This window comes from Leptosomus discolor, chromosome 9 (genome assembly GCF_034619465.1).
Source record: "Leptosomus discolor isolate bLepDis1 chromosome 9, bLepDis1.hap2, whole genome shotgun sequence".
Lineage (NCBI taxonomy): Eukaryota > Metazoa > Chordata > Aves > Leptosomiformes > Leptosomidae > Leptosomus > Leptosomus discolor.
Window position 1 is genome coordinate 48,127,299 of NC_141399.1, and position 16,474 is coordinate 48,143,772.

The window sequence follows — 16,474 nt, forward strand, 5'->3', positions numbered from 1 at the left end:
GCTGAACCGAACTTAATTGATAGCTCCAGCAAAATCACAGGATCTCTAAGCATCAGACACACGACTCCAACATGAGGCAGCAGAAATGAAACCCAGATCTCAAGCTTTCCTCTCTGAGGGTGGGCAGAAAAATCATAATTTCCATTCCATTCTTTTTTTTCAGGCATCCGCCACTAAGGGAGGAGAAAGCATGGCATCTCCAGCGGACCCTCCTTGCCCCAAGCCTCGAAGCCAGTACGTGGGTGATGAGATAGAGCTGGCTGCTCTGACAGGGACGTGGTCTGGAGTGTCCTACAGGAACTGCCTGAGGAACTGATGGAGGGATTTTTTTTTTTTTCCCCACTCTTGGCCATTCTGGTGTCTACTAAGCGGTCTCAGGTTTGCAGCCTGGATAGCAAAAAAACCCAGGAGGCATCATAGCTGGGCATGCAGAGAGGCTGAGCAGACCCTGCTGGTCCTGACTCCTCGCAGCTCAGTGGCTGTGCTTCAGGGTAGAGCAGAAAGTGAGATTTATGTTTCATGGAAAACCCGACGTTTTGATGAGTTTTATTTCCTTATTAGCAAGGCCATAAAGTGAAAATATACAGAAATCTTACCGAAAACGTCAGCATAAAAACACTGAAATTTTTCATTTGACTGGAAAAGCAGGACATCTACATGTCCTCCCACATGAAGAGTTGAAGGATGACCCAAGCCTAAACAGGCTCTACTGAGAAACAGAAGGCTTTGATTCTTTCTTTAGCTTTGCTCTTGCCTCTGCAGCTGGCTGCAGGGCCACTGCCCCTCCCCAGTTAACTGCTCACCTTTTTTTTTTTTTTCTTTTTAAAGGCTAGAAGAACCTACAACCCGGCTGCTGAGCGAGATCTTCAGTTGCCTGGAACCAGAGCTGAGAGGATTTCTAGATGTCTGCAATAAGGTCCACCCATTTGGCTGCTTGCGGGTCCTGGTGACTTTGAATGACTCCATCTTTGAGATGTGGGGCTCTTCCTCATCTTCCCCCTCGTCCTTCCTCAACACTGTCCTGGGAAACATGCTGCTCCTGGCCAAGAGCAGCTTCAACAGATGCATTGTGAGTGTCAGTAGGAGTAAGCCCAAGTAGACCCGAGTGATGTTTGACCTCCTGCAGAATCTGCTAAACTTCTAACATGACCTCTATTGAAGACAGTACTGGTTTATAGCAGGCAGGGATCTGACCCTCTGGTTTTGGGAGGACTAGACCCTCATTGCATCAATGATTTTGTCCGTGAGAGGGACAAAGTAAACGTAAGCGCGATCTGTGCCTCCTCTTACCAGGGTGCTCAAACCAAAGTGGTTTCCCCCATACAGAGTACTGAGAGGCTGTGGGAGTGATGGCAGCATGTCAGATGGCTGCAGCCAAGCTCCTCTGCTCCTCTGCTGGCACAGCAGGACATACTCCAGGACCAAGCAGCAGGGAGGGGAGCGTGGGTCGAAAGCCCACCAGAACTGGCCAAGGAACCTGGCCCTGAGTCCACTGAGGTCAAGGGAAGCCACACACTGACATCAACTGTGTTTGTGCCAAGACCTGGAGCAGCAAGTCTGCTCATAAACCAGCTGAGAAGTGCATGGAGGTGAACACCCCTGCCCTAGCAGCTGTGGGTGTCTTCTGCACAGGGAGATTGCAGCACTGTGTCTGAGCAAGGATCCACATAGCCTGGGAGACCAGGTATGTGAGCTCCAGGAGTGCAGCTAGCACAGCCTCACCTCCAGGCTCAAGCAAGGAAGCTCACGTATCTTCCCACAGAAGATACTGTAAATGGATAAACTGGTACACACAACGGATTGCTTGTTTTCTGGCCTGTGCCTTCGTGTGCCGTAAAACGAGGCTGGGGCCATGTCAGATCCGAGAGCGCCGCGTCTTGTGTCTTGTTGCCAGGGGACCTTGTGCAAAGAGATCGAGGAGGCCAAGATGCCCAGCAAGATGAAAGGCGGGATCCTGCCCTCCGTGAGCCGCTTTGAGGAGTTCGTGAACTTCTCAGAGGAGGTGTTCAGGACAGCTCGGCGGAGAGGGGAGCTGGACAAAGCACACCTCAGGCTGGCCGGCAGCGTCTTCAGCAGCAGTGAGTACAAAGGCTGGTGGTGGCTGGATGCATCAGTCAGGCAAATGTATAGCTGCAGCTTTGGGAGTTACTAGCAATCAGCTGAGCCACAAGAGCAGGGTATGTGCAGGCTACCTGCCTCCTCCTGGGCACTGCTTGAAGCTGAAACTGCCTTCACTGAGCAAGAGTCTGGGGGCATCAGACAAATTCAACGAGGGTGGCGTGCCAGGTGCATGGTGTTTGCCACACCGGGATGGTCCCTGGTGTGACAGGACTGGAGATGCACATGCTTAGCTGTGAATCTGATGTCAGCCCCTCCTTTCCCACTACGGTGGGAGTAGCTCCTCACTACAGATCAGACCCCTCTGACAAGCTCAGAGGTCTTGGGAGCAGCAGCAGCCAAAGAGCAGCTCCCACCAAAACACCAAGGGGTATTGGTAGGGAGAGAGGGGTGGGCAGTGCAAGGCAGGTAGCTTTCAGCAGATCCCTGTGTTGTCCCAGATGGTGCTCACAGCTGTTTGTCCATGGAGATACCCTGCTCCCTAGCCTGAAGAGGACCTGAGGGGCTGCAGGAGTAACAACTCCAAGCCTCCAAACCACAGATCACGAGGTGGTGTAGGGAGGCATCTCCCCCCCCCCTTGCAGATGAGCCTGGGGTGACCCACTGAATAGCAGCTCATAAATCCATGAACGCAGCCTCTTCCAGGCACCAGCAATGTTTACAGCGAAGCAGGTGGGACAGGGAATCAAGCTCATGAATAGGGATCAGTATTTGTGTTGTGAATAGTTACTCCCTCCGGTACGGGGTGAAGTCAGATGGCTCAAATGAGACAGCCTAATGACATGTTTACTGCCATAAGCGAGAAGGGCCCCCTCTGTTCTGGATGCACAATGAGCTACTCAAGCTCTCGTCCTCTCCAGACCAGCTGGCGAGTGGCTGGCAGCGTGGTGAGCCGTGCCTCCGCTCGGCGGGCTGGGCATGCTGCTCTAGCGCCCAGGTCACAAACCTATTTGGACAGGGCTGGTGCCTGTGCTGCAAGCCATCCCATGGTCCTTTCTCTAGTGCTGTGAACCTGGAGCAGAAGCAGAGATGTTCTCTGCACCCTTCTGGGTAAGCAGTTGTTAAATGTCATGACCCCAAGGCTCTGCAAGGCCAGGTGGCTGCAGAGCTGGACAGCCTGGGATGATGCTCACCTGAGCTCTTGGTTAAACTCTCCACTGGTGACCAAAACCTGACAGCATCTGCATCTCATGTTCCTCCTGACCCAGCCTGCAGAGTCTTCTCTCCATAACTGATTTGCTCCTTTCTTTCAAGTCAACAGTCTGTCCTCAGCAAACCTGAAGGTGAACACAGATATGGTCATGATGGAAAATTTCCACCACATTCACTGCTTCCTGTGCCAAAAGAAGATCCACTGCCTGGAGGGCAAGAAGAGAGAAGCCAAGCAAAAGTATAGCGAGCACATGGAGAAATATGTCATCAAGTACCTGGGCCAGCCCCTGGAGAAGCTCAATGTGAGTACAAGATAAACTGACCCTTGCCTGGGTCCCAAAAGGCAACGGCATTCCCCAAAATGATGAACTAACCGGTGTCCAAATCACCCCTTGCCAAATCCAGTCTGGGATTATATTTGTTGTCACATCCCCAGTGTTCCCACACCTTTTCTGACCACCCACCGCCGGGTTTCCCCGTGCAGCACAGCCCCATCACAAGCAGGGCTCAGCCGCATCAGACGCTGGTACCAGCTCTGCAACTCAGCCCCCGTGCAGCAGCGTCAGGACCTGCTCAGACCCCGCTCCGGGTTGCGTGCCTGCGCCTGGCGGATGCTGGTCCCTTTTCTGCACGGCTGCCTGGGCTAATAAGCCTAACACAGCTTTATGCCTCCCAAGCGGCTGCTTTGTTAACTGAGCTAAAAGCATCTGGCTTTGCTAACTCAAACAGACATCCCCCTGCCTCCCAGAGACAATGGCTGCTCCCGAGACCCCTCCTCACCCTGCTCCTTCTCGCTTCTCACTGGCCTAAAATGTCTCACAGGCCGAGATCAGCTTGAATTATTTACAGGGCCTGTTACTTTCGATTTGTTTCCAGTCTTTGCTGTCAAACATCTTGTAGGTTTGGCTGGAAGATCAACTCCGTGCCTCATGCTACCTGCAGCCCTGCTATGGTAATGGCTTCAAATCTTTCCTCTGCGAGGGAAAGTATCATTTCATTGCTCACAACAAAGCAAAGCGAGTAACATACTTGGATTGTGTTCAGCTCAGGGATTTCTGGAGTCCTGACATGGCCTTCCCTAGCAGACCGCATAGCTCTTCAGGTTTGAGCGCGATTCACTAACATCAAGAGAAGTTGCTAAGGGGCCTAAGTAATGTGGGAGCCCACTTCTGTTTCTGAAAACTCCTTATACATTTAGGAACCTCTTTCCCTCTGAAAATCCTTAGGATTTAGGGTGTTTCTCCACAGCAGAATCGCAGTGGAAATACCCAAGACAGCAAACAGATTATCGGGCTGTAAGAACATGAGATTAGACAGTAGGTTGAAAGAGGTGATTACTCCCTTTTCTCACCTTTCATCAGACCAGATGTGGAATACCACGTCTGGCTGTGGCAGAGATAGAGATGTACGTCACACCCTCCTGTGACAAGAGGTGTTGCTGAACTGGAGCAAGGCCACTGGAGGGCCACCAACATGGTGGGGAGAGGCTGAAGGAGCTAGACTTAGCTTGGAGAAGAAACAAGTTCAGGCATATCTAGTAGCCACCTTCCCTAGAAGATTACTGAGGTGCACAGCAGGATGAGACAAAACAGACAGGAAATGAAAAAGGAAGGTTCCAGCTGGATAGAAGGAAAAGATGACAATAAGGATAATAAAGCACTGAAGCAGTCTGTCCAGAGAGGCTGCACAGCCTCTATCCTCGAAGGGTTTCAAGACCTACCTTGAGAAATGCTTCAGGTACCCTCCTTTGAATTCAAAGTCGAACCTGCTTTAAACAGGAGGTTGGACTAGAGACCTCCCGAGGTCCCTTCCAGCCTGACAGATTCTGTGTCTGAAAAGCTTGTGCAGAAAAAAAATATTTGTCAGCACTGAGCTTTTTGTGGAGCTACAGTGCTCGTGGTACTTTTCTGAAAGCTAGGACTGTATCCCTTGGGGCTGGCATAGCTCTGGGCTCTCAAGGGGTGGGACATGTGCTCCTTTTGAAACTCATCCCTACAGAACAGCCTTTCCTGCTTTCATTTGATATCCTGGAAGAACTGAGAAAGCTTGAGTTTTGCTTTATACTTCTGCAGGTTCTAGGAGCCCCCAACCCCACCTTTGGCTCCAAAATCTCTGTAGTGAGCAAAGCCATACGAAGCACCAAGGAACACGAGTGATTCTTCCAGCAGTCCCATTGCTCCATGGCACTGCAACCCTTAGAGATGCTGCTTGCTGAGCAGGGAGGGAATAGAACTGATGAAATTCCCTATGCCCTGCTTTCCTGGAGGACAAACAGCCTCCAATACTTCATTTCCCCTCAATTAGACGTGGGAAGGGAATTGAGGAAAGCAGTCAGGTTTCAGCCCTGATGCAAGAGTCCACCTCAGGGCAGCTCATCAGTGAATGTCTCCTTGCCTTGCCAGCACTTCTTCGAAGGGGTGAAAGCCCGTGTGGCTCAAGGGGTGAAAGAAGAGGAGGTCAGCTTTCAGCTGGCCTACAGCAAGCAAGAGCTGAGGAAGGTCATTGAGAAATACCCTGGCAAAGAAGTAAAAAGAGCCCTTGAGACCCTCTACAGGAAAATCCACAAGTATCTCTCCCCAGAGGAAAATCTTTTGCCGGTAATTGGAGTGTGATCTGGGTGTAACACTGATGTTTTGGGGGGGTTCAGGACTGCAAAGCATGTGTGGCTGTCACGGGCTGATGAAGGGAGCTGACAGTCTGTTTTCCCCTAGGTGGTGTGGCACGCCATGGAGCAGGAGTTCATACGTCAGTACCGAGAGTTTGAGCATCTGATCCAACGCTGTTATGCGGGATCAGGGATTGCCATGGACTTCACCATGGAGGACTTGCTGAGCTACTTCAACTCCATCACTCTGTCCAACACGTAGATGCAACGGATAGCTGTTGGATGTCTGTTGGGAGCAGCTCAGGAACCCTTGTCTGCAGCTACACCTTTAAGGAGCTAAACTCAAAACCCTTCCCAAGCTGAAGTTTGATATATGGTGGTCCCATCCTAAGACTAATGCCAAAGTGCCTCTCACTTGTCGGCCTTAGGCTAGACCTCCCTTGGGGAAGTGGAGTTCTCAGACCCAAACTACAGCTTCCCCACCCCAAGAAACCATTATGCAGCTAGCAAGAAATCTTCCCAAACATCAAACTTTTTACCGGAGCACTGGTGCTGTACCGCATCGGCAGACCACTTCCCAATGCAGCAGAACAGTGAAAGGCATCTTCTCTCCAGGAACTCTCTCCTTTTTGTCTGCCCTCAGATTTCACAGTGAACCTGTGCTAAAACAAGAGGGTTACAACACACTGAGACACCCAGATGTATATCCAGGCATCAGAACACGCAGCATTGCTCTACCAGCTCTTCAGAGAGAGAGGAAAGTTCAGAGTTGTTGATATAAAAAGTGTTAATGCTTTTAGCTGAGAAAGGATTTAGTTGCATGTAAACTGGAGTGGAGCAAATGCTCCAGTTCTGGAGAACCAAACTGGTCTCTCAAGGAGCTGGCTGTTCTTACCCCATTTTCTAATGAAGCATCCTGTAGCAACATCACAACTCGCTAATATATTTTTGTTGCTGAAAATACAGCCTCTATCTTGTGATGATAGTCATCAGTCTAACATGCTGTCCATTAGAACCTTCTCTCTAAAAAGCTGAAGATCCTGAACTCTTTGGTTCAGTACAAAATACCAATCAGGTCCACAGTGATAACACAGGGTCAAGGACCAGGATATCAGTCTATAAGCTGAAGTCCAGACCAGCAGGGTCATTGGCCAGGTAGAGACACACCTAGGGCTAGGCTAGAGACCAGCCCCCCTGCGCCAAAACCCAGGCATGAAGTGAAGGCCCCGAGAAGAGCTCAAATATGCTCCAGGACCCATGGATGTAGGTGGAAGCCCCCAGGTGAGGCTGGTGAGGGATGTTAAGCCCAATTAGCACCCTCAGAGCTCTGTCAGGTGTCACTGTCACTAGCACCTGTGGGAACAACTTTGTCAGTAAAGAGAAGCTAGTAGGATTTTTCCCAAGAAAATGAGGTTTGGGAGGTCCACCTGCTTGCCCCTCTGTCTGCCAGCCCCCCTGCGTGGCTATTGAACCACTTGATGTGGAGTAGGCAGGACAGCTGAAATCACAGAGACAGCTCCTGCAGGTCTTGTGAAAATCAGGGGCTGACAGAGGGAAGAGGTGTCGACAGCGAGGCTGCAGCAGGAGCCGAGCAGCACGCTCTGTCCTGCTTGCCCCGCTCTGGGCCAGCTGGCACAAGGCTGCTGCAGAGCCTCCAGGAGTGGTCTGTCACTTGTGTTTTCAAAATAAACGGCATCTCTTTTCCGTAATTACCCTCAGGGCAGATTTATGAGCCTCTTTCCCCATTCAGAGTGTTGGCACCTTCTTTTCTGTGGCTTTGCATTGAGACCAGTAGCAGCCCCCCCACTGGAGGGCTCTTAAGGGACACCACCATGAGTCACCCCAGTCTGAGCACCAAGTTCAACTGTGAACTTTAGTGCAGCACATCGACCCACCTTTCCCTTACCAAGCAAAAGATACGCGGCTAAAACATCTATACTCTTTTCCCAGTGTTTTTCAAGCAAATTATGACGTTGGACTTTTAGCTCCCTTGGGTCAAGGTACGCCTCTGCGGGGAGCAGGGCTCAGAGCTCCTGTTTCTAATCTCACCGGGTTCCCCCCCTCCCATTCCCCAGTGACGTTGCTGCTTGCACAGCTCAGCTCTGGGAATAAGGGAGGGAATAAAGCGTAAGGGAACCGCCCGGCACCAGCTTGCCCGGCTGCTCGTCCTCTCCCGCAGGTACTCAGCCAATTTTTGCAGCTCCATTTCCTCGCGGTTGTTCGCCGAGGGGCTCACGTGGGAAGGGAGGGTGGCATCGGCAAGGTTGGCTAGGCAGGAGCTGGGACCTGCAGGCCGTGACACGAGGGCTCCGCAACTTGGGAGCGCTCAGGAGGACTTCCTGGGTGGAAAGGACTTTGCGGAAGGACCGAGCCCGGCGTTGCGCGGAGGGGAGGTTGTTAAACACCAAACGCCATCTGCAGCAAGGAGGAGCGGTGACTTTCCACTGCCTCTGTTAACAGCTTCCCCCCCATAACTGGTGCAATCATCGGGCACCATCCAGGCCATGCTGCAGTCCCCAGGCTGAGGACAACAGGCTCCTGCTCCTGCAAGCTCCTCCGTCTGCAGTGAGCAGATGCCCTGGTGAAACTGTGCCTGGTTTTATGCTGACCTCGCTCCTGTCTCAGCGGGGCTTTGAGATCTCTCCTTGCCAGCCGTTTCCCACACTCTGATGCAGAAGGGCAATGCCAGAGGACAGGAACCTAACATAAGGCAAAACACCAAGAACCACTGTAAACCCAGGCTGCTGAGTCCCCCATACCCTCACACTCCACCTCCTTGAACCTCTGCCACCAGCCTCACCCTCTGCCTGCTGCTGATGTCCAGCAGTTTGAAAGCAAATAGTGGTTGGTGTTGTGGGCTGTTGTCCTGATTTGTGCCATATTGTGCTGCATTAATTGTTGAGAGGGTTTATTTTCCACCTGGAGTTTTTTTTTTTCCCCTCCAAGAGGCAGCAGGAGTGTCAAGCTTCCCTTGCACAGAGGTGTCAGTGGAGAAACTGTTGAGAGTCTCAGAAGAGCGAATTGTCTTTTGTATCAGGATTCAGGGCTTTTTAAGAGTGAGAAGTAGATGTACTCCAGTAGAGAGCTGTTACTGATTTGAAGGAAACTTGACTCCATTTCATTGAGGGGCTTGTCACAGCCATCCTATTTTCCACAGTCAGGTTTTCTGAAGGTAAAATCAACCAAGCCCAAAATGAAATGAGAACTTCACGGCCTCCCAAAATGATCATTCAGGCTATTGGGGCCAAACCCACTTCCTTTTCACAGCTTGGTGCAAAGGTGATCCCAGGCTCTGGGGAAGAGCAGGAAGATCTGCTGCCACTGGGTTAAGCAGCCTCAGCCTGCTTTAAACACGGTTTGATGATCAGGGGTTCATCAGAATCAGGATTATTAGAACTGGACCATCAGGGATCCTGCTCTGGGATGGATGGGGCTGAAGTGAATCAGTGACACGACAAGTAGGTCACTGAAGTATTTGCAGCATTCTTAGTTTTCCTAAAACTGGTTTTCCCCTCCCAAGCCACCGTGTCACGGTCCCAGAGCCCTCAGCCATCCGTCCCTCAGGCTCTGTCCCACAGGGCAGTCACGTTGGTGGCAAATTCCCATCCTCTTGGCACTGGTCAGGGCCACAGTCCCTATCTTCTGTTTGATATCTACACTATATGGGCACCAGAAGGGATTCTGTCCCCTTACTGTAAGATAATGACACAGCCCATGGGGACACCAAGCAGCTGCTTCAGCCCTGGTGGCCTCTTCTCCCACGAACATTCTTCCCCCAGAGACATTTCCTACTGCACTGCCAGGGCCCAGCTTGTCTTCACTCTCTGTCTTTGCTCCACCTGGATGAGCACCCACCCCTGGACACGAAGGAAGTTGGGAGGACACCAGAGGGAGTTGGATGGAAGGGTCATGCACATGGTCCATCCTTGGAGCACATGGGTTTTTGTGCATTGGGAGCTCAGCATCTTGGCGACATCGGCCCTCAGCAAGGTCACCCAGCTTGTCCTCCAGATCCAGCCCCAGCCAGGGGCTCTGGCATGCTCAGGTCCCACCAGAGCAAAGAGGGGGTCTGAGGCCCTTCCAGGGAGGAGGATTTATTGCTTCTGTACTTGTGCCACCTGCAGGCCAAAAGAAAACCTGTTTGATCTCCATTCACGGTCCAGTCCACAGCCGCCTGGACCATTTCCCAGAGCAGCTGGGTGCTCCTAACCTTCATGTTCTGTGTTTTTTGCACGCCCCAAGATGATGTCCTGGAAGGAGAAGTGTATGAATCCACCCTCATGTTTCATCCAGCGCCTGGACCACCTCGTGTTGACTGTGAAGAGCATTGATGAAACTGTGGCCTTTTATTCCAAAGTCCTGGGCATGGAGGTGGTGACTTTCAAGGTAACATAGGGCACAGGCTCAGCTCAGGTCTAGGGGACCTGGAGCTTCAGTTCTGGGACAGTGGCTCGTCCTTGTGGATCTCTGATAGGTTCTCTGGGGCACCTCCTTGGGGTGGGGATGGTAGGACCAGCACAAGCTGCAGGCCATCAAGCTTTGTGTTTCAACAGAGTCAAGCTCAGGCAGAGGAAAATCCAAACTACGCTGCAGAAGGAGTCAATATGACAAACAAACAAAAAATCCCCATTCTTTGAAAAACAATTTCTAGGACTGAAGGAGGAGAACTCTCAAACCCACACATCCTCTAAAGAGGCCTGTCAGGCTCTTATTTTGATGCTTCCATTGGCAAAGAGAGGGAAAGATGGTTACCATTTTCAGAACAGCCCCAACTCATCTCCTGCCCAAGCTTCAGGCCACTTGGCCTGTTTTGGATGCTGAAGGCTTCCAGCCCAGTAAATCTCACTGCACTTTGATTCTTTCCTTTGGGGACAGGGAAATCGCAAAGCTTTACATTTTGGCAACCAGAAGTTTAACCTGCACGAGGCTGGAAAGGAGTTTGAACCCAAGGCTCGGTGCCCGGTCCCTGGCTCTGCAGATATCTGCCTTATCACACAGGCACCCCTGGACCAGCTGCTGGATCATCTGAAGGTGAGGAAGGCATAAAGTGTCCATAGGGCAGTGTGACCCCAAGAGGCACAAAGCCAGAGCTTCCAAATGACACTTTCTGTGTCTTAAAGAAGGTCAGAATTGTCTCATCCAACAGCTCGTGTTTTCAAGGCTGAGGGAGGAGCACACAACACCCTGATAAGACTACCTTAAGCATTAAACCCCTGTTCTTATGTCTCCTCCCAGGCCTGTGGGGTGATTATTGAAGAAGGTCCCGTAGCCAGAACTGGTGCCATGGGTCCAATAACATCCATCTACTTCCGAGACCCTGATGAGAACCTGATCGAGGTTTCCAGGTACTGCACAGACACGACTGCAGCCAACGAAGGGAAACCTGTCTTTGTTTAGCCTGTACCTGGGGCTAAACTACAGCAGTGATTCTATCACCCGATGACCCTACCCCAGTTGAGAAGGGGACTCAGGAAAAGGAGAGGAGACCCAAATGTTGAAGCAAAGACAGAGTTAATGAAACAGCAAAACAAATAAAATACATAAAGTTATACTCAGCCTGGAAAGTCTAGCCATCACAGTCCTCAGGAGCAGCAGGAGAAGGAAAAAGGAGCAGCAGGAGGACCTCAAGCAGGCAGAAAAACACCCAGACAACTTTCCCCCCTTTATAATGACCATGGCATTATGGGATGGGCTACACCTGTAGCTAACTCAGGTCAGCTGCCCTGGCTGGCTCAAAACAGCTAACAGCCTGCTCCATATGGCTGGGCTGTGATTCCATCCCAGCCAAACCAGGACAAACCCTAACCACTATCCATACTCTGCCTGTGTCCCAGCAGGAGACAGGATGCAGAGGGCCAGGTTTCTGATGGCCAGTTTTCAGGTTCGAGCTCTTATTTTGCAAACCCAGGACAAGTCTCAAATCCCAGCCATAACCTTGAGAGTTCTCCCAAGGCACCCTGCTCAGCTCTCACCCCTGGGTGTGAATCCTGCTTTCATAAATCACCATCAATGGAGATTTCATGACCTTCTTGGAAGATCTGTCCTGCTGCTGTTGCACCACTCTTGTTGGGACATTTTTCCTAATGTCTGACGCCACTTTTGCTGCAGTTGAAGCCCCTCATTTCTACACTGTCCACAAAAGAACCATCATCCCTTTCCTCTTCATAGTCACTGTTACAGAGGTGAAGATTTCTGTCTCCCTTCCTCTCTGCCTGCCTGCTTGGTTTGACTCAGGCTGGCGCTGGTAGCTTTCACACCAAGCCAGTGGTTTAAATCCAGTTGGGACCATTGAAATCCATTTCCTAGCTGGGAACTTGGCCCCAGTGTCTGACACACAAAGCACTCCTGAGGCAGAAGCTCCGCGCCTCATACTCAGCTCTGCACAAATATTTATAGGGTTCCCATCACCCGGGATGGGAAAAAGCAGAGAGATGGCTGCGTGGGGGTAGGGTGTCTAAAGGCAGCAAGTTCCCGTAGGTTTATGCAGGGATGAGGGTGAAATCAGGTGCTTAGAAGATGCTGGCACCCGGCAGAAAACATTGCCCCCCCCCCTTACAGCCCCTCTCCCAGTAAGTCAGCAACAGGGCTTTGCTCTGGCTCCTGCACCAGCTGCGTGTGTCCGGCCTGCACATCCTGGCTGTCCAGGCAAGCATGCAACCTCATACCGCAGCTGGGAGGGATTTGCTCCTCCTTTCCACCCATATGCATGACACGTTCCCATGGGTTGTTTGTCTCAGTCGTTCATTTTGGGAACATCAGCCTCCTTGCAAAAACTTGACCCCCCCCCATGGCAACATGTCCAGAGCTTGGGAGAGCCTCTGGACCAGGGAGAGGAAGGCCAACACTCTCGCCTTCCTCTGTCCAGAAGAAGCATCCAGAGTTGCTTCAGGAGCTCTGGCATGGAGCTGCCTGCATGGCATGGAGGGTGACAGGGCTCTTCCCAGTGAGGAGGAAGGTCTGTCAGCGGAGCTGGGGCAGGGATCTACCGCAGCGGAGTCCGCTCGGACGCTGCCTGACAGCACCCGGATACTTGTGGGACCGCCCTCAGTGTTCTTCTTTGTTCAATTATTTAAAAAAAGCAATTCCTCAATTATTTAAAATGCATAAAACCATAAAAAAGGACTTGGGGTTTTTCAAGGAGAGCAGTTCCCCAGCTGGCCACATTGCGGTAGCAACGTCACAGAAGGCAGAGAGGACTCTTCTGACCTCTACAGTCCAAATCCTCTCTCAAACTGAAACAAACCCTGACTTGTACTAATTTCTTTTCTGCTGGCATTTCGTGGGAAATCCAAAATTCTCCACGGTGCGAAAAAACCCCAACAAAACAAAGCCCTAAACCCCCCCTAATTCAGATGATCAGCAGCTTGTGCCGGTTGGTGGCTCGTCGGGGACGAGCTTTGAGCTCGAGTTGACCCACGGCTGGGAACTGGAGACAGGAGCTGCCGTGGGACAAAGCCACAGAGAGATCTGGCCTTCATCCCGGGAATGGGGAGGGACCCCCAGGGAGCGACCCCCAGGGGCGCGGAGCCCCCGCGGTCCTAGAGCCCGCCGTCCCAGCCGCCGGCTGCTGTCCAGGGTGCTGAGGGGTCCGCGATGGGACGGGGACCCCACGGGTGGGTCCTGTCCATGGGGACTCCAAGGGTGGGTCCTGTCCATGGAGACCTCACGAGTGGGTCCTGCCCACGGAGACCCGCTGGGTGGGTCCTGCCCACAGAGACCTGCCGGGTGGGTCCTGCCCACAGGGACCCCATGGGTGGGTCCTTCTCGTGGGGATTTCACGGGTGGGTCCTGCCCACGGGAGAGGGCTGATGGCAGCATCCTGCTCCCACCAGCCTCAGCTCTCCCCCACTCTTGACCAGTCAGGGCTCCTCCCCAACCGAGTGCATGTGCCAGCAGAGCCCCATTAATTTCTGGGGTGGGATTGTAGTTATTGGTTGATTATGAACACGGATCCTGGCTGGCTCTGCACCTCAAGTGTCCTTTCACTCGCTGAGCTTGCTGCCGTAAATATGTTTGTGGAGAAATGTTTCCTTTTCTTAATTTTAAGTGTTATTTACCTTGGAACAGTGGTCGAAAGCAGGACAGTGGCTCTTTTCTTATTCCACCTGAGAGAAGAAGTTAGGGGCTTTGGTGGCACCACACTAATCACTGAACGCCCTCAATCACACAAGCTGGTCTATAATTTTCACAGGCAATTTTTTCCTTGGCTCTTTTAAGGCCTCGCTTCCCTTGCCAGGGGTTTGGGCCTCCTAATTAGTTAAGGATATGGAACATTTGCTGTTTGAAACTGGAAATAACGAGTTAGACACTTTCTTGGGCTGGGATGCTGGAGGCGTTTTCAGGATCCTAGGCTTTTAGAGGAAATGCCATGAATGACAAAGATCATAGGTATGCCTTTAGCTCCTAGATGCTCTGGAGAAGCCACTGGTTCCATTGATCAGGGGCCCAGTAAAAGGAAAGTTGGAACCTTACGGCCTTCCTGTGTCTTCCCTTCCTAATTTTACACATCATCTGCTGAAAGTTTTTTTGCATCTGATGGGACAGCAAAGACATAAATGAGGTTTAGAAGGGTTTCTGGATCTCTGGGAAAAAATGTAGCCCGAAACCCAACTGAAAAGCTCATTTTTCTGCTCCAGCACCAACAGGTAAAAGCTGCTAGTTCCCTCCTCTCCTGCTTAGCTTTACTGCTACTTGGCATCACTGCAGCATAGTGCAGAAGGCATGGACATGAGAACGTTGGAACAGATGTTAGGACACTGGAGACACAGATAATCCACTGAGGCACATTGTTCCCTCAACTGAAGCCCATCTTGGTTCTGTCACATTATTGACAAATGTTGAGCTAAAGGCTGACTTGGAAGGCACTGGCTCTGTGGGTTTCCAGTTCATTGAGTTGTGAAACACGGAATGACATTTTTGGTGAGCTCACACCTGACTTGAACCAAGGACAACTAGGAGCTTGTCACGGAAACCTAGCAAGTATTCGAAATCTGTTGCTTAACAGAGAAATACTGGGTAACTTCTCTTGGTTGAGAGATCGTGTTTAACCACAGCCAGGCTTTGCTGGCTAATAGTCATTGTTCTTATCAGGAAAAACAGGAGCCTGCGGGGCTGGAGAAATCACTGGCCACAGACCAGTCTTCTAGCTGGGTTTCCCTTTTCCTGGGAAAAGCCTCCGTATTGCATATGTTCAGATTAAAACTGAAAACCCGATGATCTACATAACGTAGCATTAAATCTTTATGCAGAAAATATATTTAGTACAGTTCTTTATTCAGAAAGATTCCGTGTGAATATGCTAGACAGTCTGAGAGAGTGGATTAACAGGTGGGCAAATAGTTTGGCTCTGGATGGGAAGCTCTCTGCATAGACCACTACCAGCAAGCTAAAGAGGAACCGTCCCACATACCTTCTTGCCCGTCTAGTCCCACCTTGGTCCCCCTTGCAGAAGGCAACCCTCACTTCTGCAAGAGACTCTGTACCTATATCATGATCACATGGGAAACAAGTCCTTTGGATGAGCAGTCACAGTATTTGTTTAACGTACAGGGGGACGTCGCATAGTTCTCCATCTCACTGCTGAGAAAGGACACAGGGTAAGGAAGCCTTTCACTGAATGGCTACGCAGGGGCACAAGCTCTGATTCCATCCCAGCTGGAAAAACAAGTTAAGAACTGAGTCTCTGTAACCTTTCCCTCCTCTCAGGGGACAGAAACAGGAATTTCCCAATGTGAGACACAGCATGTATATGCCCAAGTCACCACCCAGAGGTGCCCATCTCTGCACAGACTGGTGAGACCACCTCTGGTGAGCCAGCTCCAAATAGGTGCCGGCATAAAGCCAGGAGGGATGATGTGGCACAGTCCTAGGATTGGCAGGGATCACCTCACAGAAGACGTAGGATGTAGGTGTAGGACTGATGTAGGGCTCCTCACCTACCAATCGCCTTTCGTTCAGAGAAGACATACAGGTTTCAAGGGTTCTGGAACCATCGCTCGTACACAGAGAAGTGACAAAACTTCCCAAGTGCTGGAGAAACGGGAGATTTTCACTGGAGAAGAAAAAAAAAGTCCCTCTCTGCCTGGGAGGGCTGTTTACAGTAACTGACGGATTTTTCACCTGGCCAGAATGACTAACTAACCATGGGCCGAAAAGTGCCCAGAGGAGCACTAAGAAAAGCACACGTTTTGCAGCTGAACTTCCCCTTCTTCCCAGGCTCAGCAGTTAGGCATTCTGCACAGAAAAAGCTTCGAATGCAGCTTTAGAAGATATCTAGACACAGTTCCTTCTGGGGAACCGGATTCCAGATGGTACCCCAGGATGCTCATAAATTTCCATGGGATTTTTTTTTGTGTATTTGTGTTGGTCTTTCAGCTACTCAGGCAGCGTTAAACATGAGTTGAAATTTAATCTGTGTACTAATTACTGACACAGACAGACCTCCTGCCTGGTGGGCTCCTTTGGTATTAAAGCATCTACTTTGACCTCAAGGGGTGCGAACTTCCCTGTCATTGGAAATCAATAGTAAAGCACCAACGAAGAAAAGCATCTGAGTTTCACCGGGGCAAGTCCCTTATCAAAAACCCATGTGCTGTTCCC

The 16,474-nt window shown here is 51.1% G+C and overlaps 2 protein-coding genes across 2 annotated transcripts in view; both read left to right on the plus strand.

Annotated features, from left to right (window-relative positions):
- LOC104342600 (exocyst complex component 1-like) overlaps nt 1–6,137 on the plus strand; it is a 29,145-nt gene extending 23,008 nt beyond the window's left edge. The window contains exons 12-17 of the mRNA XM_086470698.1: nt 164–234; nt 829–1,069; nt 1,895–2,078; nt 3,373–3,572; nt 5,673–5,867; nt 5,982–6,137. Of these exons, the coding sequence (XP_086326824.1) occupies nt 164–234; nt 829–1,069; nt 1,895–2,078; nt 3,373–3,572; nt 5,673–5,867; nt 5,982–6,137 (1,047 nt within the window). The remainder of the gene's footprint in view (nt 1–163; nt 235–828; nt 1,070–1,894; nt 2,079–3,372; nt 3,573–5,672; nt 5,868–5,981) is intronic.
- A 995-nt stretch (nt 6,138–7,132) lies between these two features.
- GLOD5 (glyoxalase domain containing 5) lies at nt 7,133–11,808 on the plus strand. The gene is made up of 6 exons (XM_009946247.2): nt 7,133–7,156; nt 8,055–8,138; nt 10,118–10,261; nt 10,751–10,906; nt 11,111–11,220; nt 11,784–11,808. Exons 1-6 carry the CDS (start codon nt 7,133–7,135, stop codon nt 11,806–11,808), a joined length of 543 nt encoding a protein of 180 aa, XP_009944549.2.
- Nucleotides 11,809–16,474: the final 4,666 nt, after the last annotated feature.

What these genes read in the sequence shown, in the direction of transcription:
- GLOD5 (XM_009946247.2), top strand. Translation starts at nt 7,133, where the DNA reads ATGGATGTAGGTGGAAGCCCCCAG. An exon ending in GGGAGGGTGGCATCGGCAAG is followed by an intron (nt 8,139 to 10,117) that starts GTTGGCTAGGCA and finishes GCACGCCCCAAG; the next exon opens with ATGATGTCCTGGAAGGAGAA. An exon ending in AGCTGCTGGATCATCTGAAG is followed by an intron (nt 10,907 to 11,110) that starts GTGAGGAAGGCA and finishes GTCTCCTCCCAG; the next exon opens with GCCTGTGGGGTGATTATTGA.